The sequence below is a fragment of the Ailuropoda melanoleuca genome, chromosome 5, assembly GCF_002007445.2.
Source record: "Ailuropoda melanoleuca isolate Jingjing chromosome 5, ASM200744v2, whole genome shotgun sequence".
Taxonomy (NCBI): Eukaryota; Metazoa; Chordata; class Mammalia; order Carnivora; family Ursidae; genus Ailuropoda; species Ailuropoda melanoleuca.
In genome coordinates, this window is record NC_048222.1 from 75,860,375 (window position 1) to 75,888,076 (window position 27,702).

The 27,702-nt window shown below is 56.4% G+C and overlaps 1 protein-coding gene across 10 annotated transcripts; it reads right to left on the bottom strand.

The window, feature by feature from the left end:
* On the bottom strand, positions 1 to 23,198 carry DMTN (dematin actin binding protein). 10 transcript variants are annotated; one of them, XM_034661296.1, is made up of 17 exons: positions 22,007 to 22,105; positions 19,889 to 20,030; positions 11,043 to 11,248; positions 10,687 to 10,761; positions 10,138 to 10,293; positions 9,167 to 9,211; positions 8,738 to 8,837; positions 8,294 to 8,350; positions 7,928 to 8,080; positions 6,652 to 6,776; positions 5,956 to 6,061; positions 1,732 to 1,796; positions 1,542 to 1,590; positions 1,354 to 1,361; positions 1,109 to 1,174; positions 758 to 838; positions 1 to 632 (listed from the first exon to the last, which is right to left on the bottom strand). In XM_034661296.1, the coding sequence occupies exons 3-17, from the start codon at positions 11,058 to 11,060 to the stop codon at positions 519 to 521; spliced, it is 1,218 nt and encodes a 405-aa protein (XP_034517187.1). In that variant the 5' UTR covers positions 11,061 to 11,248; positions 19,889 to 20,030; positions 22,007 to 22,105; the 3' UTR covers positions 1 to 518. The 10 variants fall into 10 exon arrangements, with proteins under 10 accessions (XP_034517187.1, XP_034517189.1, XP_034517188.1 ...); XM_034661298.1 differs by lacking the exons at positions 19,889 to 20,030; positions 22,007 to 22,105 and adding an exon at positions 23,176 to 23,198; XM_034661297.1 differs by lacking the exon at positions 19,889 to 20,030 and having other exon boundaries at positions 22,007 to 22,122.
* Between the last annotated feature and the right edge of the window lie 4,504 nt (positions 23,199 to 27,702).

The following is a 27,702-nucleotide window of genomic DNA, read 5'->3' on the forward strand; positions in this document are numbered from 1 at the left end:
CAGGGGAAGCCGTCCAAGGTGAGGTGAGGAGGCGTGCTTGGGTGCACATGGAGTCCTGGGGCTCTCCCTGCCTGGCTGGCTGCTTCCCACTCTCACCCTCCCTCCTAGCAGGCCCGAGGGTTCTACCCACCCATCGGTCAAGTTTGCCACATGCCTGACCACTAAGTGCTGCCTTCCTTTCTCCTCACTCTCTTGTGGGGACCTTCCTGTGGCGGGGGGGGGGGGGGGAGACAGTGCAAACATTATCTCTGTGTGTGCTGGGCTCCGGACTGCCCTGTGCGGTGAGGACCAGGGAGGAGGGAAGGGGGCCCCTGGCTCCTTGTGGGGAAGCAAGTTCACGTCCCACAACCCCAGCACTGCAGAGGTCTTGGCTCCCCCTTGCCTGGGGAATGGAGCCAACTCTACCTCCGTCCCCCTGCCCTGCTCCCCTAAGAGATGATGCTTTGGGGTCTAGTGGCCCCAGCTCCAGAGCCCTGAAGCAGCAGGGGAGAGCGTCAGTCATGGAGCGGGAAGGGTGGTCAGAAGAGAGAAGCCTTTTTCTTGAGTTCATTCCGCTTCCACAGGGCCAGCTTGCTAAACTCTTCAGGAGACATGGAGAATACCCTTGAGAAGTCCTCGGCTGACAGGTGTCTCTGGAAAGGGGGCATGTGGAGGCAGCTTAGGGACTGGGGGCTCGGGGGGCGGGGCAGGGCTGAATGACTAAGGGAGCACTAGACAAAGAGGCCCCAGGCTTCCCGCACACATTTCCTCTGCATACCTCAAGCCTCATCCTATCCACACCTGGAGGCAGCTTGGTTCTCCCCTTATTGGTCACCACCAGCATCTCGTAGGGATAGATCTGGGAGAGAGGGGAGGGGGCAGCCTTAGGCTCACAGAGTCTCCTGTGAGCGGAACCCCTCAGTTCCCTGGGCTCCTTATCAGCCTGTAAGTGCCGCTGGGGCTCATGCCATTTTTGCCAACCATCTCCCCGAACTTCCCTGCCGCCCCTCCCATCGTCGACCCCTTAGTGCATTCACCTCCCTGGCTTCTCCCCACCGGCTGGCTGGCCCACCCCCACAGATGGTCCTGTCCCCTGCCCACCGCCCCTGGCTCCGCCCCTGCCCCTCACCTTCTGCTCCAGCACACAGGGCAGGGAGTTCCCCCGGTCCATCCTCCCCCTCTGGCCCTCTCCGTTCTGGGGAGACCAAAGCCGCAGTGAGCCAGAGTGGGGCAGGGAGACCTCCCCAGCCTTACCCTGGGCTTCTCGTGTCCTTACCATGCATCTCTGTGGCCCCACACCCCCCTCCCCCCACACTCCCGTCACCCGTCCATGGCTTCTGCTGCTCCGCGTGTTCCCCTCCAGAAGACACTCACCTGCAGGCCTGCGGGAGAGAAGAACCATTGTCCAGAGGCAGCTCTAAGGTCAGCAGGCCTCCACACCTGCCAGCTCAGCCTCCCCGACCTCCAGCCACAGCCCTGCCCACATCTCAGACGCAGGCTGCCCTGGGCCTGCTGAGGCCCCTTTCCCGGCTTGCCTGGCATTGGGCAGCCCTGCCTCTCACCTGGGCTTCCAGTCTCACTCCCAGAGGGGCTGAAGTCTGTGGACTGTAGCTAGAAAGGACACAAGGGATCAGAAGGAAGCTGGAGAACTCCGCACCGCTCCCCCAGGATTCCCAAGTAGCTCAGTCCCTCCGAGGTGCCAGAAAGCACACTCTTCCCTCGCAGTCTGTGATCTCTGGTCTGGGACCTTACCCGGCTCAGCATGGTCCTGCCATAGGCGGGGAGAGAAGACGACTTCGACGTTCCTGCATGCAAGGCTGGAAGAGAGCAAGAGGCCCCGTTCAGTGCCTTTGGTCTGACCATCATTCCTGAGAGGGCTGCCTCCCTGGCCTCCCCTGCCAGAGGCAAGGCGGTGAAGTTTGGACCCAGGGGGTCCGGGGGTTCCCTGTTGGCTTCTGGGTCCTGCCCGTTACCTTCTGCAAGTGGCACTATGCTGGTGGCTCTGAACTGTCTCACTAAATACACATCTGGGGGCGCCTGGGTGGCTCAGTCCGTTGGCGTCTGCCTTCGGCTAAAGTCATGATCTCAGGGTTCTGGGATCGAGCCCCGCATCAGGTTCCCTGCTCATCAGGGCACCTGCTTCTCCTTCTTCCTCTGCCCCTCCCCCTGCTCGTGCTCTCTCTCTCTCATAAAAATAAGTAAAATCTCTAAAAATAAATAAATACACACACACATCTGGGGGAAATGCCCGAGTGTTAAAATTGATCATCAGCCAATGATGGCCAGGTGATGGGGCTCACCGTCATAAAATGAAACTCTGGGCTACAAAAATATATCTGAAATGTAGTCAAAATAGTTGAATCATTACAGTTTTATTATTAGCAATGTTAGTAATCAAATTTCAAACGTTTGTACTACAATACAGAAACGGTCATCTCCATCAGCTGCTAGACTGTACCAGCAGCCAATAAACCTCACATTTGTGGGGCGCCTGGCTGGCTCAGCCGGCAGAGCACGGGACTCTTGATCTCAGGGTCTCGAGTTCAAACCCCACAGTGCATATAAAGCTTACTTAAAATTATATACATAGACTTCCCATGTGCAAGCTCAGATGTCACTTTCAACTTACACATTTCATGGTGTCACTCAGCTTTCTTGCACCGCAGATTGTAACTCAGGAAAACTGGTTTTCAGTTAACAGGTTTCCTAAAAAATACTTTGTAACTAAGATTCTTAGTTTGGCCAGACCTCAAAACTCTTTCATGTCCAAATGTTAGAAATCACTGGCATTCTATGGCAATCATTTTGATAAACATCTTTAAAGTGTATTTATTTATTTAAGTAAGTGATCGCTATACCCACTGTTGGGCTCGAACTCACGACCCCAAGATCAAAAGTCACACGCTTCTCTGACTGAGCCAACCAGGCATCCTGGTAAATATTTTTGTTTGAAGGTTTAGCCTTGATGGCGTCAAAACTATAAGAAATTGCCTTCTGAAAACATTTTTTTTAAAGCTGTTGCTTAGAAGTTTGGTGAGAACAAAATGCGTTTTGAGGAACTCGTTTTTCTTAATTTTTTTAAATACTTCTTACTTCCGTGCAGGAAATTATCTGTTTCTACAATGATCATCCATTATTGAAGCATTTCACTTCTTTTTTAAAAAAGATTTTACTTATTTGAGAGAGAGAGAGCACAAGCAGGGAGAGGGGCAGAGGGAGAGGGAGACTCCCCCTGAATGTGGGGCTTGATTCCAGGACTCTGGGATTGTGACCTGAGCTGAAGGCAGACGCTTAACCGACTGAGCCACCCAGGTGCCCCAGCATTTCACTTTTGTGAGAATAAGTATACATTTACATTTCAAGTGACTGATAGAATTTCAACCCACAAAGCACATAAGATTTTCACTTCAAGTTACTTTTAGAGCGCTTATTTATGTTTGAAAGTGACCATTTCCGTGTTACTACAGAGTCAGAATGACACACCTGTTCATAATTCTGAGATTGTTGAGGGCGCCTGGGTGGCTCAGTAGGTTAAGTGTCAGATGCGATTTTGGCTCAGGTCATGATCTCAGGGTCCTGCAATCGAGCCCCATGTTGGGCTCTGGGCTCAGCATGGAGTCCGCTTGGGATTTTCTCTCTCCCTCCGCCCCTCCCCCTGTTCATACGTTCTCTCTCTTGCTCTCTAATAAGTAAATTAAAAAATCTTAAAAAAAGATTCTGAAATTGTTGAGGTTGATCAGCTATGACCATAACCTGTGCAGTCATGCGATCACTGGTCACGTACAAGTTCAGGGATGCCAAAAATGATAATGAGGTAGATATTTGGCTATTCAACTTTGCAAGACCAAAATGGAAGTTAAAATGCTAATTTTGACTGAATAGCAAAATCTGGTGGAACATGGAGATTGAATCCAACCTTCGGGGCACCTCTCCACCTGCCTCTCTCTTCAGGCCCTCACTCTTCTACATTCTCTAAAAAGGCCCTATTGTAACTCTTCCCACTCATCCTGGGGACTCTCAGTGACCCTGGGGATGTCCATGCACATATGGCCCTTACAGCTCCTTGAATCCCACACCCCAGAGGCCTCCACCTCCACCCCCCATGAGGCAGCCCCTTCAAACGGCCACCCTCTGGGTCTCGTCCACGATGGCTTCACCTTGACATCTGAAGCCCCGGAATCCTACTTTGCAGCCACGGCACCGCCCCTTCCTTGTTCGCAGCTTCTCAGCCTCACTCTCAGCACATCTGTTTGTCAGTGTCATGGGGACCTCCGGGGTCTTGACCTCTCCTCTCCCCCCTCCCCGCCCCCAACCTTCGCCCAGCGGTCACCAGCTCTCCTGGCTCCTCATCCCTCAGCGCCTGCCATACAAAATCTTAACCCTGCATCAGCCCACTCCCCTGTTGCCTATAGGCCATGGAGATAAAGCCCACACTGCTGGATTATCCTCGCTACAGACGGAACGCCTTGCACCGGTTCCCCTTCCCTGCAGCGGCTAGCTAGTCCAAACCTTCCCACCCTCACCTGGCCTCACCCTGCTTCCACTCAGCAGACAGCCTCAAACTCTCCTGGCATCTGCTGCGGGGCCCAAGTCCCCAGCCCGCAGAGAAAGGGGCCTTTCGAGGCTGGAGGCCTGCCTCCCACATCGCAGATCTCGGGGGAGGGGGGAGCACTCCAGGGCACAGCCTCACATCCTCCCTTCCCTCTCTCCATATGATCCCACTTTCCCTCAAGGTCTTAGTACTACTTACAAGCTGAAGACTCACTCGCCCTACAATCGTCCAACTCAGTGAGACCCGGCTCCCACCTACATTGCTTTAAGCCCAGCGTGTCCCAAACTGGTCCCTTCATCCTTCCCCCAAGCCCCCCTCCTTCACCACCTCAGTTCCAGGTTTGTCCCCGCCCAGCGCCCAAGCCAAGACCCCCCACTCAGCTCTCCCTCCCTCCCCACATCCAATCAGCCACTTAGTCCAGCTGAGTCCATCTCCTGTGTGTTTCTCAAACCCACTGCCCTTCCATGAACCTATGTACAACTTTAGCCCTTGCCCAGGCCATTGGAAAATGTGGGGGAGTGTCTCCAAAGACGGCCCACCTGTTATCTCACAGCCTGTGTGCCTTCATCAGGCAGTGCAATGCTTCTCTCCACCCTTGAGTCTAGGCTGCTCGCTGAGCTGCTCTGACCAACAGGAGGTAGGAGGAGTGATGCTCCGTGGCTCCTGAGGCTAGGCTTTCAGAGTTTCAGCCTGGATTCGCACATCTCCCTCCCTCTGCTCCAGCCACGCTGCTCTAGGGAAGTCCAGGCTAGACTCCAGTGACTGAGCCGTAGAACCCAAAGCCCAGGCTAGCCCCGCTCTCTGGCTAGTCCCCACCACCCCAAGGCACATTCCGGGTTCTGGAACGGCAGGCTCCTGCAGGCCCTGTAAGCTGGCCAGAATGTTTCCTGTTCCTTGCCTTTGCTCCCATGTTGTCCCCAGCGTCCGCAACGCCCTTCTCCCCCACTCACTTTGCCTTTCTCTTCAAGGGCTAGTTACCCACCCTGCCCCAGTCCTCTGGCCCCAGGCCCTGTCACGGTCCCCTTGAAGCACTCACTGTGTGCCTTTCATGTCACCACAGCGTGGCCCCACTGCGCTGACCCCAATTTCCATGTCAATTTCCACATCAATTTCCCCATGGACTGGAAGCTACTGAAGGAGAATCTATTTTTTGACTCTTTATAATCTCGTGTCTAGCGTATGTTAGACACTCAATAAACACTTGGTCAATGAAACAAAATTTGCTAATTCTCCTTTAGCTGACATCATTTTATCATCTAGTCTTACTCCACAACTGGTACCCTTGCCCTAAGGAGAGCATGAGTGCCTTGAGCCAGTGACAGCCTCTTCTGTCTCCTGTACCCCCACACAATAGACAGACTCAGACTCTGCTTCTGGCCTTGAGGTCTGGCCAGGTGATTCAGGGCCCCGGCCATGGCACTCACAGGTATGAAAGGGTGTCCGGTCAGGCAGAGAGCGGGTTTTCCTCCGGATAGGCAATGACTTTTCCATCTCTTCTTTCAAGATCATCTTTCCCAAGTTGGAAGTAACCTGGGGAAGGAGGGAGGAAGACTCTCGGATGGAGTTCTCATCTCCATCAGAGCTGGGTATCGGCAGGCAGGACTGGGGACAGGTTTCCCGAGTGGCTGGGTTGTGCCCTGGAGACCGGGGGGCCTGTCGCTCTGCTCTGATGCGCTGCCATGCTGGGTTCGGCCACCCTCGAGAGAAAGGAGTCTTCGTGGCTCCGCGTAACTGCACCCGCGTGGCCTCCCATCCCAGCTCACCATCCCGGAGCACCAACCCAGGCCCCTCTAAGGGGCCTTTCCATGGCTCCTAACACCCTCTCTCCTGCTCTCCTTGCTCCTCTTCCCACGAACTTAGCCTCCTGAAGCCTGGCACTGGGAGGGGGCACACTTTTCTTTCCTTTAACCCTAAGTTAACGAGTGTCCCCCCCCAAGCGGCATGAAGTCCTGGTGTCCCTTCAGTAGCAGCAGCCTGCTGTCCTGGGAGGAAGGGGAATCCTCATGTTCCTACAAGGCTGTCCTTTAGATACAAAACTCTTCAGACAGAACAGCTAGAGACCTGGGACTTGTGTCCCCAAGAAGTCATGGGCAGGGTGGCTGGGAGAAGCGAGATGCTACCTTACTGAGTTCCTCTCGCTGACGCTCCCTGAGAGCCTTCATCTCCTCCCCGGAGTCATCGTCTTCCTCCTCTTCCTCTTCCTCCGCCCCCCTCCGAGATGCCTTCCGCTTCCTCCATTCTGTCTCTGGGGAACAGGGCAAAAGCAGGCTTGTCAGTCAGCCATTTCCTCACCAAGCATCTACCAGGTGCTGGCTTTGTGCGTGGCACTGGACTGCCCCTTCAAGAGAACCCTACAGATTATTTTGTAAAAAATAAAAGTAGGGGGGCGCCTGGGTGGCACAGCGGTTAAGCGTCTGCCTTCGGCTCAGGGCGTGATCCCGGCGTTATGGGATCGAGCCCCACATCGGGCTCCTCTGCTGTGAGCCTGCTTCTTCCTCTCCCACTCCCTCTGCTTGTGTCCCCTCTCTCTCTGGCTATCTCTATCTCTGTCAAATAAATAAATAAAATCTTTAAAAAAAAAAATAAAAAAAAATAAAAATAAAAGTAGGGATGCCTGGTGGCTCAGTCGGTTGGGCATCTGCCTTCTGCTCGGGTCATGATCCGGGGGTCCTGGGATTGAACCCCTTGGGCTCCCTGCTCAGCAGAGGCCTGCTTCTCCCTCTCCCAACTTGTGCTCTCTCTTGCTATCTCAGTCTTTCTCCCTCTCTCAAACAAATAAATAATATCTTGGGGAAAAGAAACAAAGAAAGAAGATTTCAAAAAAATCAAAATAAAAATCAAAGTAACAGGGGCACCTGAGTGGTTCAGTCAGTTAAGCGTCTGCCTTTGGCTCAGGTCATGATCCCGGGGTCCTGGGATCCAGCCCCGTGTCAGGCTCCCTGCTCAGCGGGGAGCCTGCTTCTCCCTCTCCTCCTTGCTCCTGCTTTCTCTCGCTATCTATGTCTCTCTCTCTCCAATAAATAAATAAAATCTTAAAAAAAAAAAGGTAACATTCTCTAGCCTTGTGGTAAAGCTGAGCAGGCAACACACAGTCACACGACCTAAATTCACTGAGGACCAAGACCTTGTCTCATTCCTTTTTCTCTTTTCCAGAGCTCCTATCACAGATCCTGGATGCAGACGTCTGGTCAATGTCTGCTGAGTGGTCAAGTAAGTGAATGGAAAGGGGGTGGGAGACCAACAAGCAAGGCCATGTACACCAAGAGCTAGAGGAAGGCAGGAGGGCCATAAAGGACAAAAGGTGGCAGTGGGGAGAAGGTGGACTCATGGAGCTTTAACGGGGACTATGAGGCGGTGTCTGGGACCTGCCCACCCCTCTCCAACACGGTCTCCTACCCACGACCGCCAGCGACGGGGGGCATGGCCAATAGTCGGTTTCAATCTTGGCTGGCTGGTTGGGGTCAGGTGGCTGGGCTGCAGGGAACTTGGAGGACTCGATGATGAGGTCTTCGATGAGGTGCTTGCTCTGTGGGCTGCCTCCCGTGGACTCTGCAGGTGGAGGCCAGGGTCAGTCCCCACCCCGAGCCAGGCCACCTTGGCCCACCCTAGCCCCCAACTTCCTCTCCCATCCCTGTTCACATCTGTGGCACCATGGGTGTGAAAACAGGGCACAACAGAGGGCACAAGGCAGAGGTTTTGTGCTGCTATGAACAGCCTTTCTCCCACGGCCTCCCAGCCCAGCGCAGTGAGGGGAGCCCTCACCTCTCTGCTTGTAGATAGGTGGCTTCTTGTAGATATTGGAATCTGGGCGGGTGGTCTCTGTGGACAGGGAGCAAGAGCTGATGAGAAGGCTATGCTGATGGTGGATGAGGCCAGCTCAGTGAGGAGAAGGGCACCAACAGGACGGAGGAAGCCAAGGACATTCACGGGCTCCTGCCCAGAGCCAAGACAGAACCGGAGTTCCTGGAACTGTCCCTCAGGGGGCTGGGGCTTTTTGTACTTTTCTGGTTGGGTGGGAGCAAAGGCATGACAGGGCCTATCATTTCGGGGAGTTGTGCCTGGGATCTGGCATCAGGGGTTTGGGCCATTCTGGGGTGAGCATATACCCCAGAGAGTGGGGGACTGAGGATAAGAAGCTTGGGTCCCTGTAGGAAAAAGAGGTTGTAGGGAAAGGATGCCACCACGCTGACCGACAGTAAAACTTACCAGGATGGTGGAAATGGGGTAGGCTGGTCCGGGGGGTCCCAGTGGTTCTTGGGGCTGAAGCCTGAGAGATGGTTCCAGGGGACCGGCTCTCTGCCCACACCTGCAGAGCAGAAGTGTGGTTGACTGAAGCTCCCAGGTCCCCCACCCTACCCTCTCCAACCCGTGGAGACACTGCTTCACCTCACTCCACCATCTCTGTCCCCCCACCCTAGCATCCCACGAGCCCCCAACCCCAGGGCAGAGGAAGGGTGTCCAAGGACTTGACCTGCTGATGGTGTCTGACCCAGGGAGAAAGGGTTAAATGAGGTCCTGGGTCAGAGAGACAGATGGACCCAGAGCTGGTCTGCGACAGGATGAGGTCATCCCGTGGGCTCTGCATATGTGTGGGGGTGGGGAGCTGGGCAAGTGTCAGGTGTGGGGCAGACTCACCTCTGGGGATGGTGGGGGGGATGTGGATTTGGGTGACAGTGAGCGCTGCGGATGGAGAGGAGGCTGGTCAGAGCCACAAGGGTAGGGGTAAATCCTCATCCCTAGAACCCCGGAGGGGCCACTTCATCCCCCACCCAACTCTGCACCCGTGCCCGGCCAATTTCTGAGCCACGTCTTCTCTCTCAGTCCTTGCCAGTTCCCAGCACTGGCCCTCCATCCTTCTCCCTCTTAGCGCTCTCCTGGGCAGAGTCCTCTCTTTCTCTGGATGCATGAGGAAGGCACAGATCTTGCAGCATGTGCTTGTGCTCTGAAGGCCAACTGAAGGGGGTTCTGGCTCTGTCCTCAGAGCCTAGCACCGGGGCCGGGGTGGGGGCGGGGGGGAGGGCCAAGAGCCGCAGGCATGCAGGATGGAGTCTGGGCAGGTAAGTCTCCCCACAGCCTGCCTCCAGCTCACTGCTCAGCCGTGACACTACCCCTTGCTGGAATACAGTTTACAAAGGAGCTGCCGTGGGTTATCTCTGGCACTCAAGTCGCTGGTGACGTGGAGGAGTGGACGTATCACCTCTATTTTACAGGAGGGGAAACTGAAACCACGCCGTCACACGGGTCACTCAGCGAGGACTTCCAGCCTCCCAGTCCAGTGTTCCTGAGGGCTTTTGGCCAATTTGCTCTTTCTGTCCACTCCCACGCTTCTCCTCTACAGCCCCCAGCCCCTGCTCTGTGATGCTGCCATTCAAGCACGGCCTCCCCCGTTCTGTACATGGGGCTACCCTCCAGCCTCCAGCCGGCCTCTGCCTGCTCTCCACAGACACTGGGCGGACCATGGGTTGATCTCTGCCCACAGTTCCCTTTCTTGTTTTGGAGTCTGGCCACCAAAAAAGAAAGCATTAGAGGGATTCCGCCTCCTCCCCTGTGTGGCTGGGGGAGCCCTTCCCCCAAGTCTCGTCCAAGAGGAGCCTCCCACCCCTCACCTCCCGGCTTCTGGGCAGCTCCACGTGTTCCAGGAGAGAATAGGTAAAGTGGGGCTCGTAGATCATGAGGTCAGGCCGCTCGATGTCCAGGATGGCCTTGTCCTTGGGGATGGCAGCCAAGTCCTTGTAGCCCAGCACCTGATTGTCCATCTTGGCCTGAAGGGAAATAATAGGAATGGAGCAGACGTGCCGAAAGCCTCACCCAGAAAACTGGCCTTACGAACTAGACTTGCAATTTATCAGGAAGAAAATGGGCAGCCGTTTGAGATGCCAGCTCCTATTAGTTAATAATTCTTTTGTTTTAATTTTAAGGGTTTAGAGAGTCACCTTAAAAAATGATAGTCCTTCACCTAGCACTTTGGGTACAACGAGGCAGGACCAGACCAGTAGAAGGTGGGTGTGGGGAACCTTCTCTGGATTTTTGGCTTCTCTCTGCCTACCAGCTCGGGCAGGACCATCGTCTGGGAGGCTCTGCGTGAAGCGGCCCAGCGTGTCCCCACCCCACCCCCTCGTCCCAGCCTGAGGGTGCTGGTGGCCAGAGGTACTCACCACGATGCTGGAGGGAGAGCCAGGAACACTGGAGCCTCGGGAGGAGCTGACGCTCCCAGGGGAGGTAAGTGGTTGCTGGGGAGAGTGAAAGGCGGGCGGGTGGGAATGAGCGTGCGTGCCAGGGCCGGGAGCGGGCAGGGCTCTCCACCGGGCGGAGGGCCGGGCGGGCGGAGGGAGGGCCGCTGGGGCGGGGTTAGGGGAGGGCTTCCCTAGGCCTCTGGGGCCCCGGGGTGCGGCGCTGCGGGAAGCCACCAGGTGGCACCGTCGACTCCCCACCTGACCCGCGGCGGGGAAGTCTGGCCCCACCCGCTGCCCGGGCCGCCCACCGCCCGGACGCGGGGGCGGCCCCCGCGCACCTTCTGCAGCCGTTCCATGCAGCAGGGAGCTGGCCGGTCGGGTCACTCGCAGAGCCCCGTGCGCGAGGGGAGACGTCAGGGCGTCAGGCTGTGCCCGGCTCCGGGGCGCCGCGCGCTCGGGGCCACGAGAGCAGAAAGTGCGTTCCACCGGCCTGTGGCGTCCTCATCCCTCAGTGACTCTCCCGGCTGCTGACCGAGGGCCGGGCCTGCGAAGGGAGGGAGAGCGTGCCGGTGAGGGCGGCGGGGCCCCGGATCTCAGCGAGCTCGGGAGAGCAGGGCGGAAGGGAGCCGGCGCCCTCCAGGATGCCGGCTTTCCATTCGCTCAGCCCCGGGAAGGCCAGCGCGTGTGGACAGCGAGGCGGGAAAGCGGAGGGGCTGCACTTGTTTTTGAGCCATTGTTCTCCGGCTGGAAAGGAAATGACTGCAGGGGTCAGCCGTTCGGTGCAGCCTCTACATTCCTGTTTTGTCACACCTGCCCGGCCCTGCCCTGCCCTGCCCCGGGGCCGCGGTCCGGTTTCAGGCCCCGCTTCTCACTCCCCTTGACCTTTGCCACGGCCTCTCTGGCTCTGTGCTGGCCCCTGGCCTTCTCCCCCCTCAATCCATTGTCCGCTGTGCTCCCCTGTGTCTCATAGCCCAAGGGACCTACTGAACCTATGAGGTGGACAGACAGGATAGGATGGAGCCAAACTGACTTGGCAGGAGTGGTCAGGTCGTGGGTGGGGGGGATGCCATGGAGATGAAGGGAGGGGAGGCTGGAGGGAGCCCACATTCCCTGTGTCCCTGTCCCCTGCCCTGGCTTCCACTGTGGGGAAGCATGGAGAGGAGACTGGAGAGAGCCCAGAGCCATCACAGCCCTGTCCCTGGCCAGCAGCCTCACTAGCAAGGGTGGATTTGGGGCCAAGGCCACATCCCAGCTGTAGGCAGCCTTCTCGGGCCGCCTGTGCCGAGTCCGCCCTCTCCACTGCTGCTCCAGCCAGGGCAGCACCCCTGAGGTTCGGCAGGAAGGTGTCTCTTTGCTCCTAGAGAGTTAGGTCCGGTTGGCTGCAGTAGATTATGAGTTCCCTGAGGGCACAGTCCATGTCTTGGTGTCTTTGCCTTCAGTCTTCCTCCCTTATTCCCTTAGCAATCCTCCCCTCCCCGCTCCCCTGTGCTGGACTCATAATAACCATTCAGTGAATGCCTGGCTGAGTTTCCAGCAATGGCGGCAGTGGGACTATCTTTCCGTTTGCTGACAATAAGCCTTAGAGTGAAGAAAGCTGATGGCTACAGCAGCTACAGGCAAGAGGCAGCACGACGCAGAGGTTAAAAGCATGAGCTCTGGACTGGAGTACTTGGGGTGAGTATAGACTCCGCGACTCACCCACTGGGTGACCTTGGGCAAGTTACTTACTCTCTCTGTGCCTCACGTTTCTCATCTGTAAAGTGGAAGACGGTACTAGTATCTATGTCGTGGGGACACTCGGTATTAGATAAGTTATAACATGTGAAGTGCTTAAAACATTATACATTCTATGTAGAGTATTAGCTATTATTATTTCTTTTTCCTTGAGGACTAATGAACTTAGGTGTCTATTCCGTAGCCATTCTTTACCACAGGGGGTAATGAAAGACCGAGGCCATTGGTGCTCCCAGTCTTACCACCTATTTCTTTATATTCGGCCATTCTTCCGCTCACCCTCTCTCCACCACCAAAACCACCCGCTTGCTGCAGCCCTCACTCCCACTTCCCTGCTTCTGCGCATGCCCTTCCACTGCTGTCTGTCCACCTCCTTGCCTCCCGGATCCCACTTGTCCTTCAGGGTCCCTCCTAACCCTCCTCCTCTGGGAGTCCTCCCCTACTATTCTAGTCCTTCTGATAACCCTTCTCTGAGTTCCATTGCGACTGAAAAAGAGACCCCTATAACTTAGCCCTTGATTATACATTGCCTAATGCAGGAACATGTTTTTTCACTAACCAGAATGAGTGCTAACTTCTGGAGGGCAAAATAAAGCAATTGCCATCATTTTTTGAATGTTCATGCTAGGTACTTTGATAAGCACTTTATTTTTTTAAGATTTTATTTTTAAGTAATCTCCACACCCAATGTGGGGCTCAAACCTACAACCCCAACATCAAGAGTCACATGCTCCACCAACTGAGCCAGCCGGGTACCCCTAATAAGCAGTTTAAAAGGATGATTTGTTTCATCCCCTCCAACAGTCCTACAAAGTAGACCCATTTTACAGATGAGAAAACTGAGGCTCAAAGAGGTTAAAAAGTTGTCCAGGGGGGCGCCTGGGTGGCATAGTGGTTGAGCGTCTGCCTTCGGCTCAGGGCGTGATCCCGGCGTTATGGGATCGAGCCCCACATCAGGCTCCTCTGCTGTGAGCCTGCTTCTTCCTCTCCCACTCCCCCTGCTTGTGTTCCCTCTCTCGCTGGCTGTCTCTATCTCTGTCAAATAAATAAATAAAATCTTTAAAAAAAAAAAAAGTTGTCCAGAGTCATGGAGCTGAAAATGACTGTGTCTTCAGCACTGGCATGGTTCAAAGTGCCTAGCTAGTACCGTGTCAGGTGCATTGTGGGGACAGACTAAAATCTGCCACATTTCCCAAGTCTTTCTGGAATTCTAGAGTCAGCCTTCTCCAAGTCCCTGGCCGTCAGAGTCACACTAGGTATTTGGTGCCCATGGAAAGACTCCATTCCAGAGCTTTATCCTTCCTTGGCCTTCTTAGCTCTCTCTTTGTAATGCTTTTAAAACTAGGTGTCTGAGGATCACCATAAACTCTAGTACATATTCAAAGAGCTGTGAGCTCTGTTTCACTCCTCTCTGACCTTCAACTGTGTTTTTTAAAAATATTGTATTTATTTATTTGTCAGAAAGAGAGAGAGAGCACAAGCAGGGGGAGTGGCAGGCGGAGGGAGAAGCAGGCTCCCCCACTGAGCAAGGAGCCTGATGCAGGACTCGATTCCAGGGCATTGGGATCCTGACCTGAGCCGAAGGCAGACGCTTAACTGACTGAGCCACCCAGGCGTCCCTGATCTCTACTGTGTTAATAGCCATTGTCAAACTAGCTGTATACATGGCTTAGCCTTAGAGCCAAACACTCACTCATCCATGTGTCTACCCATCTATCCACCTATCCATCCATCCATCCAACCAGTCATCCACTCATCCCTCCATCCACCAAACATCTACCCACCCACCCAGTCATACATTGCTTTATCCATCCATTCATCAGATATTTCCTGAGCACCTATTTTGCAGTAACCACAAACAACGCTCTGTGATAAGTCTTATGGAGAAAAGAAAGATGAGGCAAGGGAGCTAAGCTGCCCCTGCAGAAATGAGGAATGTTAATAGATAACTCCCATGCAAAGCAGAAAATTACATATGCCAGATAAGATAATAGAAGGAGCTGTGTGAGGTCACAGGATGAAGGATTGCTTCTACTGGGGTGTTGAGAAGGGAAAAGAAAAACGATTCCTTAGAGGAGGTATTTGAGGTAGGCCTTGAATGCCCAGTTTGAGTTCATGCAAAAACTAAAGAATGGATTCTTGAAAGAGGGCAGCATGAGCAAAAGAAGGGGCATGGGGTGGGGGGTGGGGGGCAGCACTGGGTCTGTCTAGGGAACAGCAAATATGGCTAAATTGTAGATCTCATAAGGTTGAAAGATGTGTGGGGCAAGAGGTTGGGGGTCAGATTATGGAGGCCTCCAACCCAGACCAGGGGATTTAGATTGTATTTTGAGGGCAACAGGAGCCATAGAATGCTTAGAAACTTTTTTCAAACAACGAAGTCATAGATCCAAGCAGTGCTTTGGGACCATGAATCCCTTTTCTGCAGCCTGGGAGGGGAGACTGGACAGGAAGGGCAGCTTGAACAGAGACCAGCCTGGAAGCCACGGGAGTAGTTCTGGCATGGGCTTGTGAGGGCCTAGACCTGCGGCCCAAGATGGACAGGAGGCAAATGGGAGCGATCTGAGAGGCAGAATGTGCAAAACAGACTCGATCTGGAGAGCCCCCCAGGGCAAGGGTAGGTGGCCGGCTCAGAGACAGAAGAAGGGACAGCAGTGAGTTCACTTGATGCCTTCTTGAGGGGGAAGTGGGTAGAGTTGATGAGCAGGTGGGAACGTCCAGGAGGAACCGGAGGTCGAGGGAGGGGTGGGCTGGAAAGGAGATTTAGGAGCCATCTGACTAGAGGGGGTAGTCTGTACATGAGGCTGCCAAGAGAGAAAGAGGTGCAAAACCAGCATCCTAGGGGGGCACCTGGGTGGCACAGCGGCTAAGCGTCTGCCTTCGGCTCAGGGCGTGATCCCGGAGTTATGGGATCGAGCCCCACGTCAGGCTCCTCTGCTATGAGCCTGTTTCTTCCTCTCCCTCTCCCCCTGCTTGTGTTCCCTCTCTTGCTGGCTGTCTCTATCTCTGTCGAATAAATAATAAAAAATCTTAAAAAAAAAAAAAACCAGCATCCTAGGAAACACCTAGGGGACTAGAAGAAAAATCATCCCAGATGGTATGAAAGGGACCAGGAAAAGGAGATGGCTGCTCCTTGGGGACAGGGAATGTACCTAGTGCAGGTGAGTGCACGAAGTATGGAGAGCCAGCGTGGGAGGCAAGGGCTGAGGAAAGGTCATGAGGCCAGGAGTCCCGGCCAGAGAAGGAGAGACATGCTGGAGGGAGTATGGCTCTCCGTGTTGGTGGCCTATGGGAGCATTTTCAGAGAAGTGAGGCCTCCTTCTTTTGGAGGGCCTGGCTAGGACACGGGCAGGGGAGTGGGACAGAATGGCCGGAGCAGGTGGGAGAGTGGCTTTGGAGGAGGCCAGATTGGCTGAAGGTGTTTAAGGAAAGGGGAGACTGGAAGTGGGGAGGGAAGAGTGGAGAGGAAGAAGGGTCTCTGCAGGGGAAGGGATGCGGTCCAGGCCCAAGTGGAGGGCTGGCTTTAGAAGGAAAAGTCAGGCTTCCCTGGAAGGACAGGAAAGGGAAAGTTGGTATCCACAACACAGGGCCCCGTGTAGCCTGGGCCAGGCCCTTATTTTCCCAAGAAAAGTGACAAGCAAGGCCATATGGAGATCTTACAGGTCGGTGGCCCAGCAGCTGAAGAGAGTAGAGCAGGTTTGGTGGGGAGTGAGGATGGCTGAGGCAGGAGGGAGAGCAGACTTCCAGTGTGTTCCGGAGCCTCAGGCTGAGACTGGTGGTGGCCCTTAGATAGTGTGTGTGTGTAGTGGGTACTGGACGGGGGATGACTGTGTATCAGAGAGGTACCTGCCCAGGCTAGGAGGGAGGGGAAGGGTCCCGAGGAGCCGAGTCACAGCAGTGCACAATCAGGCCCTGAACCCACACTCACACGTGCACAAACACTGCCTTCAGGCATCGCTGCTCAGAAACGTGATTCAAAATAACGATGTCTCTGCTCTGTTCCCCAGACCCTTCCTATGCAGAGTGGTCTGCAAGCCCATGCAGTCCCCTGGGCTGGGTGTCCCTACTGAGCCTAAGGGTCTCCCTTACCCTGGACCACACTCCTTCAGGGACGGCTTGCCAGTGCCCAGTGGGGTAGAGCACACGCTCTCTTACCCTCCCAGGGCTCGCCTTAAGAAGTGAAGGTCTTACTGCTGAATTAAGGAAAATGTGTTGGGGTGGAGTGTCCTTTCTCTCTCTATCTCTCTCAGGAGGGAGAGAGGGAGGAGGGAAGGAGGGTTTTCTTGGCTTCTCTCAAATCCCATCACGAAGGCAACTGCTTACTCCCTCCAGGAGCGGCCCCCTCCCCCAAAGCTCCTTCCCTCCCAAGTCAACACCCACCCTCCCCCTCCTCCAGTCCTGACACTCTCTCCCCTCCGGACACACCCCTTGTGTCACACAGGCACAATGTGCTGCCTCCATCCCGGCAACCTCGGGTGGACGGTGGACAGAGACCAAGAGGGCAGGCTGCAGCAGGAAGCGAGTGCGGGATGGAAGGAAAGCGAAAGAAGGCGGTGGAGGCAGGCCAGCCCAGGTGGTGGAGGGGACCTCCCAGCTGCTCACTCCCCTCAGAGGCGGGGGCTCCTCACTCCTCCAGACCCGCCCCACCCTCCCCTTATCTGAGCCACCAGCCCAGCCCCGCCTCACGAGGCTGGCCTCGCATCTGCATTTCTTCGGCGACTAGAACCTCTGGGCCCCGGGCTGGGGTGATAAGACCCAGCACCCATCCCAGATGGCTCCTGCTCCGGGTGGGACTAACCTGGCTCTGGTGCCCTGGACTGGGAGAAATGAAGGCTCAGCAGGCAGAACGACAGCCTCCCGTGCTAAGCCGGCCACTGTGCCAGGGACTTTCACGCATCCCCTCCACTCATCACGCAAGCTGGTGCCCTCCCCGCTTAGAGATGAGGAGCCATGGTGGAGAGGTTGACTTGCCAAAGGCCATCCAAATAGAAGTCAGGCTGGAATTCCTACCCAGGCCTGGCTCAGGTCAAAGCCAATGGACACTCTTCTCAGTGGGTCCCAGAAGATCCCCCTTCAATGTGAACTTGGGCCTGGGGGCTAACCTTACACGGTGGAGACACCCAGATCCTTGCTCCCTGGCCTGGCCTGTGGACAAGGAGCAGAGAGGCTTTGTGCCCCGGGCAGGGTCAGGCCAGGCTGGACGCCGGGGCGCAGACAGTAAGTGAGTTATGAAATGAGGCAAATGAGCTGTCCAAGTGGGCTGAGGTCAGGGTGGGCAGGAACTTTGCCCCTCTCCCTTTTCTCTAGTTTCACTCACAGTGGGACTGCCTGCCTTGCCCTCTCCCTGCTCCTTCTCCACTCTTTCTGCTTTCCATTCCCCTTTCCTTCTCTTTCTTCATCTTTCCTCCCTGGGCTCTGTTTCCCTTTCACACTGTCCTGCTCCTGGCCCCACCCCCACAGTTACTGTGGCAACAATTCAATGCCAGAAATAAAGGCAGGATCCAGCTAGGTCACCAGTTCCCAAAACAGCATCCCATCCCAGGGTGGAGTGGGGAAGGGCAGGCAGGGGCAGGCCAGCGGCAGCAAGGGAGGCCCGAGGGTGTGTGTGTGTTTGTAGGGGGCACCCATGCTTGCCCCAAAAGGGCGTGTGAGAGCACGGGAGGGCTCCTAGCTTTGGGCCGGGGTTCGTGGAGCATCCCTGAAGCCTGTACCCTCTCTCGCCTTCTCTCCTTTTCTCCTTCTCCCATCCCCATTCTTAAAGCCCTCTATCTGCTAGGACGAGGGTTGGGCTTCCTCCAATGCCAGCACTATTCAGCACCCTCTGATGGAGCCTCAGGCAGGCAGGTGGGCCCCGAATCTGGGTCCCGGCCTGAGAACCCACCTGCTCAAGGCTCTGCCTGGTCTTTGCTCCTCATGGCAGTGGGCCTGGGCCCAGGCACCCCCTTCCATTCCTCCTACGTCACACAAACATGCATGTTTTCATCCAGTTTCTCCTAGCTCTCTCGGGTTTCTGTAGCCTTCCTCTCTCCCTTCCCTCCGAAGAGGCCTCTCTTTCTGAGTTCCCCCAACCCCTCAAGCTAGAGTGGTCCTCAGCTGGTTCCTACTCTGCCCTCTATTGATAGCCAGTCCGGCTGGTGGGTTGTGGTGTCACTGGTACAAGCTGGATTGAGAGGGAAGACACAAGGGTCTTGTGTCCCCAATTCAGCTTTCTGAATTCTGGGGGTATCCCTATTCTGGTGTCTACACACACACACACACACACACACACACAATCTCACACACACACACACACACACACACACACACACACGAGCTCCAAAAGAGGAATCCCTACAGACCTGCACCCCGAGATGAACAGCATGACTCAAGTGTTCAACATATGGAGAGGCCAGCAGCACGGAGGCTCACACGTGGACACAGCACTTCACCCACACACACAGGAGCCCACACTCAAACACAGTTGCAGAACCCATGCACCCTGCTTGCAAGATCACGCCCCCACTTTCCCAGCAGGGCCCCCCCATAGTGACACACGGTGCCACTGACACCCACTCACAGCCACCCACCGAGCCTCCCTTGGTACCCGTTCTCCATGCTCACCACCACCTGCGTCACATGCCGACACCCCCTCCCCGAGCTGTGCACGTGTACCGGAACACACACAGCGCCCCCCATTTACCCATGCCCTGGAGCTTTCCATCTCCCCATTCCCAAAGCCCGACTGCCTTCCTTCTCTGACACCTGCCCCTGCTCCCCTGGCTCTCACACCCTGGCAACACCGTCCCCTGGGAAGGAAACACCAGGCGCACCTGCCCAGGAAGTGGCATAGCTAGCAAGAGGGCCCCTCTGGAACCTCAGGGGCCTCCACGTCTGCTCAGCCTCCAGCCCCTTCAAGCACTGCACCAGCGCCCCCCGAGCCCCAGCGAGCAGGGGGCAGGCCGGCGGCCACGCCCTGCCACCCAACCTCATTCTGCATGTGGCTCTCACCGCAGCCTGGCCAGCCAAGGGCGAGAGAGGGGCTCCGCAGGTACCCCCCCACAGGGAGCACACCCATCACCACCAGCGTTCAGGTGTCTGGCCCCCCTCACAAGGTCTGTGGCGCACTGCGAGGGAGACCGGGGGGCCCCTTCCGCTCTCCTCCCCACGCGCTCCCCGTTCTTCAGCAAAGAAAGAACAGCTCCCCCGCCCTCCCCTGTCCCCCCCATCCCATCGCTTGGACTTCGGCCCAGCACAGCTAGGTGAAGGGGGTACTGGGGTGACAGTGTGAAACACCCCGGCCCTCTTCCTCAAATCAGGTTTGAGGAGATCAAACCCAGCTAGTTGGGCCACGCAGGACCCTTCTCCCACTGAACAGGGGCCACAGCTGACCCCTCCCGGGGGGATCCCTGCCGCCACCCAGAGCCCAAAGTGCCCACAGAGGGGAAGAGAGGTGGGAGACCTTGCCACCTACCTCTTCCCGGACAGTGTGGCCCAGACGCTCTGAGGCCCCAAGGCCGGGCTGGGCAGGCGCAGGCCCAGGTCCCAGGTCCCAGGGCTGCCGCTTTTTCTCAAGAGCCAAGGTAATAGGCGTCTCTTCCAGGAACCTAGCCGTGCTTTCCCAGAGCACAAATAACAGGAAAAAAGCCGGCTTGGGGTAGGTGGGTGGGGGTGGGGGGAGCTGGCACAGGAGGGGACCTACCCTCTGGGCCCCCACCCCCTCGTCCCCACCCTGCTTCTCCACGAGCCGGCGCTCGAGCCTGCGTCTGGCGGGGCGGGCCGCCGGCTCCCCCGCGGCACCCTCCCCACCTCCCGCTGATAGCGTGTGGCCGGCCTGAGGGTGTGTGTTCGTCCGCGGCCGCTCTTCCACCTCGCGCTGCGGCTCAGTCCGTTTCAAACAAGAGGAGCATTAACCAGGCATCATGACGAAGCAGAATCGGAAGCAGACAGGGCGAGCTGCTGGCTGTTTTCCCTTTCCCATAGCCCCAGCCCGGTAACAGGCTCACTCACCCCCCACCACACAGAGCCCCTCGAGCCTCCTCAGAAACAGCCAGAGTTTGAGTGGGTGGGGGCCAAAGGGGGCTCTACTGAGACTGAGGGGTGACAACACCTGGTTTCTCCCAGCACCTGTATCTCCTACTCATCCCCTAAAAGCAGCAACAGAGGCCTCTGAGGGCCCTGCCTGCAGCGCTGAAGGGCACAGATGCTCAGGGGCAGGGAGAGGGCAACGATGCCAGAATTGGTCACCCGAGGAAGGGGTGACGCCCTCCTGGTGAGGGATGAATGGGGAGAATCTGAGAAACGCAGTCCTCAGCATGGAGACTGGGCTGGCCCTTAGGTAGTCCCCTGGGGAATGGTGAGAAGGACCCCGTGTCTCACCAGGGCAGCTGCATCAGAAGGGAATTTCCTGCCAGGTGATGTCCTGGTCCCAGCACAGAACTACAGGATGGGCCTTCCCTGAATGCGAGAACCTTCACAACTCCAGGACCCTGCCGTTGGCCCATTGGTTCTCTCTGGGCTCAGAGCAGAGCCTGGTTCATTTGTGACCCCTGAGGGAGCCCCACGGGCTGACCCTGGCCATGGCCCCAGCCTCCTCTCCACCTCACAGCAGACTTGCCTACCTAGGCAGCCCTTGCTGTTGCCCTGGTAACCGCTGCCCACAGCCTGTCAGCTGATGGTATGAACTGTCCTTGGGGAAATCTAGAATCTGGGGAGGGGGCTCCGGGGTATCCAAATGGAAAATCACAGGGGAAGGGGCTTGGGGGGGGGAACAGGTGAGAGTGTGCCCAGGACCTCTTTCTCAAAGAAAAGAGGACAGGAGGGACAGGTAGGGACAGGAGGGATGTCTGGGGTAGTGGAAGACAGAGAAGAATGAATTCTGAAGGATGGGCTTCAGCGAGAAAGGAGAAATGAAGAAGGCAGGCAGCTGAGTGACTGAGGAAGAGTAGAAAGAATTCAGGCTTAGCTGCTGGGGAGTGGTTGGGGAGAAGGCCTTGTAGGAAGGAACCAGAGAGCCTGCAGGTGGGGGAAGAAACATCGTACTAGGAAAAAAAGGTCAGGACATGATGCAGGAGAAGGTGTACCTTTGATGTGTCAGGAGGGGCCACAGCCTTAAGCGGGGAGTGGGGGACCAGGCCTGTCTGGTAACCAGCCCCGTCTCAGCCAGCCTCTATGCTTTCCTCCCTTCAAGCCCACCCTTACTGCCTGGGCCCCGCCCCGCCGTCGTGCATAGCCTCCTGCCACCCTTCTGGGACACCAGGCACCAGGTACTTTTCCACCGCATTCCATTAGGACCCCTGATTTTTCCCACTACCGCGGTTCCTGCCCTGCTCCCACTTGCCCCCCACCAGACCCCACCCCAGGAGATTTGTCTTCCGGTGCACGGGTGACCAGAGGTAGGGCTGGAATGAGCTGTTGTCAGGAAGGACAGCTGTGGACAGGGGCCTGGACTGAGGTGGCTCCTGAGGAATGGGTAGGAGTCTCTGGGCCCGGGAGGAGGAGAACATTCTTCTCTGCCTAACAAGCATGTTGGATAGAGTGGGGGAAGCCAGGGGAAAGGGCAGGGGAGGGGGAGGGGAGGGCTCTCCGGTACCTTCAGGGGCCTGGGGCGTGGGGCAGGAGCACGGCAGCTTCCTCGGTGACATACACCTCCATCCCTCGGCGCATCTCCTCTCCGCCTCCCGTTGCCAAGACAACCTGCCGGCTCAGCTGCGGCGGCAGCAGGGAGGGGGGGAGGAGGTGGCTGTGGCTCCCACTGCCTCTTCAGTGATGGAGGGAGGCGGTCTGAGGTCTGCTTCGGTGCTGGGGTGGGGGTGGGGAGCTGCAGGGGCCAGGGCTCCCACTGAGTCTCCCCTATCCCCTTCCCTGAGGCTCTGGGTTTGGCCCCCAGGGCGACCTCAGGACAGCCCTAATTTCAGGGCCAGATAGCAGGCCAGCCTTGTAGACAGAGGCAGCACTGGGCAGTGCCCCCCCATTCCAGAAAGCTTGGTGTGTGGTAGGGGAAGAGTGATAGGAACAGGGAGGGATGACCTCTGTTGAAGGGTCAGAGGGTGGCTTCCAGCAGGAAGGCGAGGCCCTGAGCGTGGCTGGGGTGGACATGGGGCTGCCCCCCATCTGACCTCCGCTCCCTGTCTCTGAGCACCTGCTCCTCGTCCTGAACCCTCTCACTCCCCTTGACCAAGAGGAACGTCTTCGATCCTGCAAAGCCCATTCCCACTGCCCCCCACTCTATAGGAATGTCCTTCCCCGGGGTGGGAGAGCCACCTTGTGCAAGAATAGTTGGCCACCAGCCAGCCGTGAAACCAAGGCAACTGCAGAGTTAGGGCTCCCTCTGTCGACCTGAGGCGTGGTAGCTGTCAAGGTCATGCTGTACTGAGAGGGATCCTGGTGTGTGTGTGTGTGTGTGTGTGTGTGTGTGTGTGTGTGTGTGTGTTGGTGCCCATCAGGAGGGCACAACCAGGGCAGGAGACCCTTCTCTCACCTGCCATGCTCCACCTCTACTTCCCCTCTGGTCTTGCCAACAGTGAGACTTGCTCTGCCCACCAGCCCTTTCTTCCTGAGAAGGCCCCAGACTCCTCAGGGCCAGTGGACTATCCTCCCCCATCACTTGCCTGCTTCCCCTTCAGGCTGGCATGAGAGAGGAGGCAGAATCTTTCCCCCAGAAGTGGGCAACACTGGACACCAGGGCCTCTTGTCCAGGCCCCAGGGTAGGCTTCCTGGGCGCCGTGTGGCCATACCCAGCTGCTGAGGGGACTAGCGTACCTTTAAGCTCAGGAGTGCCTTGAGGCCTTGAGGATGGCCCCTTTCGTCCACAACAGGGGCTGGGGCTCCTTCCCCTCTCAGGCAGGCAGTCCCAGGCCCCAGACACCTCGTTCTCGGCTCCTTTCTGCAGCGAGGTCACTGGTGCCAGATGTCCTGACTGGACTCTGGCCCTGCCGCCAGCCCCCTCCGCAAGGCCTGTGCATTGGCTTCTCTCCTCTCTCTCGGTCTCACTCGGTTGCCCCTTGCCCCGCCCCATGCACCAACCTGCTGGGACTGGGAGCACCCAGGACTCTCCCCCTATGCCTGGGCCATCTAAACATTAACTCCTGGGAGGCTGACTAAAGGCATCTAGGCAGCTAAGGAGAAGGGAAAGGTGACAAAGAACTGGGCCACAGGAATCAAAGGAAGGATGAGGGCCTAGAAGTGACCCTTTCTCAAGAGTTTAGGAGTCACACCCCCCCACCTCTGTGCATTGGACCCTCTGTCTCAGGGAACCCAGAGCCTCAGCCCCAGGCATGCTGCCACCAGACCAGCCTCTCCCCCAAACCCCAACCCCACAATTGCATGGTCACTTTCCTTCTCAAAGCCCCTGCTACCACAAAACTTTCCCTAATGTGACCCAATCTTTTCCTGCCACTTCTCCAGGCAAACTGACAATTCTAGCCAAACCCACAGATGCTCACCTTCCCCTGAACACACGTCACATCTCCCTGCCTCAGAGCCTTTTTTCTCATGCTGTTTTCCCTCTCAGTATTTTCCCTTGCATGTCTTCTTTGCTGACTGGAATCCTACTCATTCTTTTATTTTTTATTTTATTTTTTCATCGCTGGGGGAGGTAGAGAGAGCGAGAGAGAAAATCTCAAGCAGACTCCCCACTGAACTTGGAGCCTGATGGAGATCTCAAGACCCTGAGATCATGACCTGAGCCGAAATCAAGAGTCGGACGCTTAACCAACTGAGCGACCCAGGTGCCCCTGAAATCCTGCTCAGCCTTAAAGTTCGTGCTAACCCCAGCCTTTCCCAATGCCCTGGCCCCATGTACTCTCCCATCCCGGAAGCCAGCGTGCCTGGCCAGAAGTGGAGAACGTCCCACTCAGGTGATGAAGGCAAGAATCTAGACTGTAATGCGCACTAGTTGCGACCATGGATGAATTAGTATCTCCGAGTCTGAGCTCGCCCACACACGATCTGGGAATAATCTCACCCCTGAATAAGGGGTTATATGTGAGTATGCCACACATGCTGCCTGGCACATCTCTGGAGTTCTGTATATATTAGTGTCCTTATTTCCAATAGCTCCTAGCTCCTTTTTCCCTCTTTTGGGATGTACCAAATGCCACTTGGCTATCTTTTTAGATGCGCGAGAGAGATTTCCGAAAGTCCTTAAATTTCAAGTGTCTTGAGATCTTGAAGGGGATGATACAATATCTTGTCCATCTTTTTTGTTAACTGAAGGGCTAGCACAGTGCTTGTACATTGTAGGGAATAAATAAGTATTTGGATTAACTGCTTAGGACCCGTCCCCACCCAAGTCCACCTAAGGATGGAGGGTGGAGGCAGGATTCTAGTTCTCATTCTGCCTCCATCTCGAGGGACTGCAGGGTGCTGGGCCAAGGACTTCTTTCTGGACCTTCAGTTGGTTTAATTCCCTCGATAAATACTTATTCTGTGTAACGTCCTGTGCTGGGCGCTATGGGGGAGGCAAAGACCGACTACTTCTACACGTGGGCCACTTGCTTTGTAGCACAACCATTCCACAAGCACAAATAAGAACAGTCTGGACAAGCTGTGATATGTGCCATAAGGCAAGGGCAAGTGGGCGGCCAGAGGGCCCTGTGGCACCAGAGACGAGCGCTGGCCCAAGAGAGGAGGCAAGTCCGAAGCAGAGCAGACAGCCGCGCTCTGGGCATTCGAGCATTCTGGAGGAAGGCGTGCTGGACAGTAGGGACCTCACCATCAGAGATGGTCACGGGCTGCTGGCGGGATGGCAAGGGCTGCTGTTTTGTCAGAGATCCTGGAGGGGACTTGTAGGGACAGGCCTGGGAAGGGAGGCTGAGTGGGATTGTACGGCAGCTAAGGAGTCCACTGGTGATCACATAACGTGGACAGAGCTGTGGTTTATGGTGGGGTAAGGTGAGCAAACCGTGTGATGTCCTGGAGGGGGGGTGTCAGGAGGCAGAGACATGACTTGGAAAGCTACTGTAGTGACTGAGACAGACCCCAGCGAGGTCTGGCGATGGTGCAGTTTCTGAGTGCGGGAGAAAAAACACTGGTATGCAAGGGGTGACAGCTGACATGCTGCTTTGTGAGGAGAGACTCAGCAGGAAGAACAAGGCAAGAAGAGAAAGGCAGGGGCGCCTGGGTGGCATAGTGGTTGGGCGTCTGCCTTCGGCTCAGGGCGTGATCCCGACGTTGTGGGATCGAGCCCCACATCAGGCTCTTCTGCTATGNCTGCTTCTTCCTCTCCCACTCCCCCTGCTTGTGTTCCCTCTCTCGCTGGCTGTCTCTATCTCTGTCAAACAAATAAATAAAATCTTAAAAAAAAAAAAAAAGAAGAGAAAGGCAGAACTCTTAGGGACTGCTTCCATGAAGAGGAGCCAGGGGAGAGAAGGGTCCCAGCGACAGAGAATGAAGAGGTAGTAAAGAGCATCAAATAGGGGCGGTCCTTCACGGAGCCCAGGGCTGTGAGGCTGAGGACACCCAGGTCTGAAGCCAGGGAGCTCACTGGCCACTGAAATATGAGGGACAGGGCTCAACAGAGTGATTTTAATAGAAGCCAGCTTGCAGGGACTAGAAAGTGAGTGGATTTCCCCCTTGGCCTCATCTGGCTGCTGGAGGACAGGACAGAGGAGGGGAGAACCACACGCGGGCTCTGCTACGATGAAGTCTTGGTGATCCTAACCAGCCCAGGCTCTGAGGTGCCTGAGGCCGCTTCCCTCCACTTGCTCACATCCTCCCGGAGACGGATGCGCTCATCTTGCCCGAAGCCTTCCCCCACGGTGTCCTCCCCCATTTGCACACCTGCGTAGAGCCTTCAGGCACACAGAAGCAGCCAGGGTTGCTGCGGCCAGCTGCGGGTGCTCTGCAGTCCTCAGGGAAGCCTTCTACTCCCCCACCCATGTTAAATCCCCCGAGACCCCATTATCAGAGATCTGTTCCTTTGGCCTCTTCCTCCTTTTAGCATCTTTGAAATCAGCCCCAGGTCAGGGGAATGAGCTGAACAGACTTGCCCAGAGTATGAAGAGGCCCTCTGGGTATGGAGCCTGGACTCGGGAGAGGCCGGAAAAGGTGTGGTGAGAAGCTTCAGAGAGCCAAGCCAGAGACCCAAGGCCACCAGCAGGCGTCAGGCGTAACAGGCTCGTCAGGCGTAACAGGCTCGATGCTCTGGGCGGGGCACAGGCCCCCAAGATGGCACAGGCCTCTGAGGCCGCCTTCCTCCCTCACCCTGCCTGCTCTCAGTCCCTCCTCACCAGGTCTCACCACAGAAAGCAAGAAAGGAAACAGTGAGGGCTTTCTGGAGCCGGCCCCCAGAGGCCTGTCTGTGCTGGGGAGGTCAAAGAGAGGGAGGGAGGGGCCAGAGAAAAGCGGAGAAGAAAGCAGAGGCAAGACAAAGGGCCCAGTCCACCTTTGAAGCTGTCTCTAACCCAGCCAGGGAGGGTGGGGTGGGTCTGAGAGCCTGGCTGGGGGGAGGCAGTCTAGAGTTTTAAAGAATGTCTTAAATTCCTGCGGAAATCAGCAGGATTGTAAGAGCCCCCCTCCCCAACACACCTCCTTCCCAGCCTCCTACCCCTGCCCCCCAAGTCTAGACCTCCACACCTGGGGGCCCCAACCCTTTGTCCTCAGGTAATTGCTGGGCGTTGCCCCTGTGTTTAAAATCCCATTGAACTCACCAGTTATCAGCTGTGGCTCCGGACCACCCTCCCTACCCCCCAACCCCCAGAAAACGGCCCCCAACACATCTCCCGCAGTCTTCACCAGGATTAAGGCGTTTTGTGATGGGGGGGGCAACCTGGTGCAAAGCAATTATGACAAGCTGAGGGAGAATGTCTGTCCTGGGGCCTGGGGGACTTCCCTCTTGGCTCTTGCCTTCTAAATTGCTCAGAGTTGGGGGTGTCAGACTGCTCCAGTCCTCACCAAAGGAGAGGCGAGGGAACCCCGAACCCCACCCCCCGACTTGGACGGCTGCTTCACCCACCTCCCATTTTGACTAAACCAGGCTCCTCCCCTACTTCCCAATCGGTCCTTACTTTTAGGCCATTCTTGGGAAAAGTGGGGAGAAGGGAGGTCTGTTCATCCTTTTTCCTCACCATAATACTTCCCTCCAACAGCGTCCCAGAAAGAAGAGGAAGGGGAAACTGAGGCTCGGGGTCCAACAACAGTAGAGCGGGCTTGGGCGGGGAGCCCCGCTCAGGAGGAGGAAAGAGGCGGCTTTTAGAGCCTCTTAGTTCCACTCCCCCAAAGCACACCTGGAGGCGTCTGGGAAAGCCCACCCGAGAAGCCCGGGCGGGGCGGGGGGCGCCGTCCCCC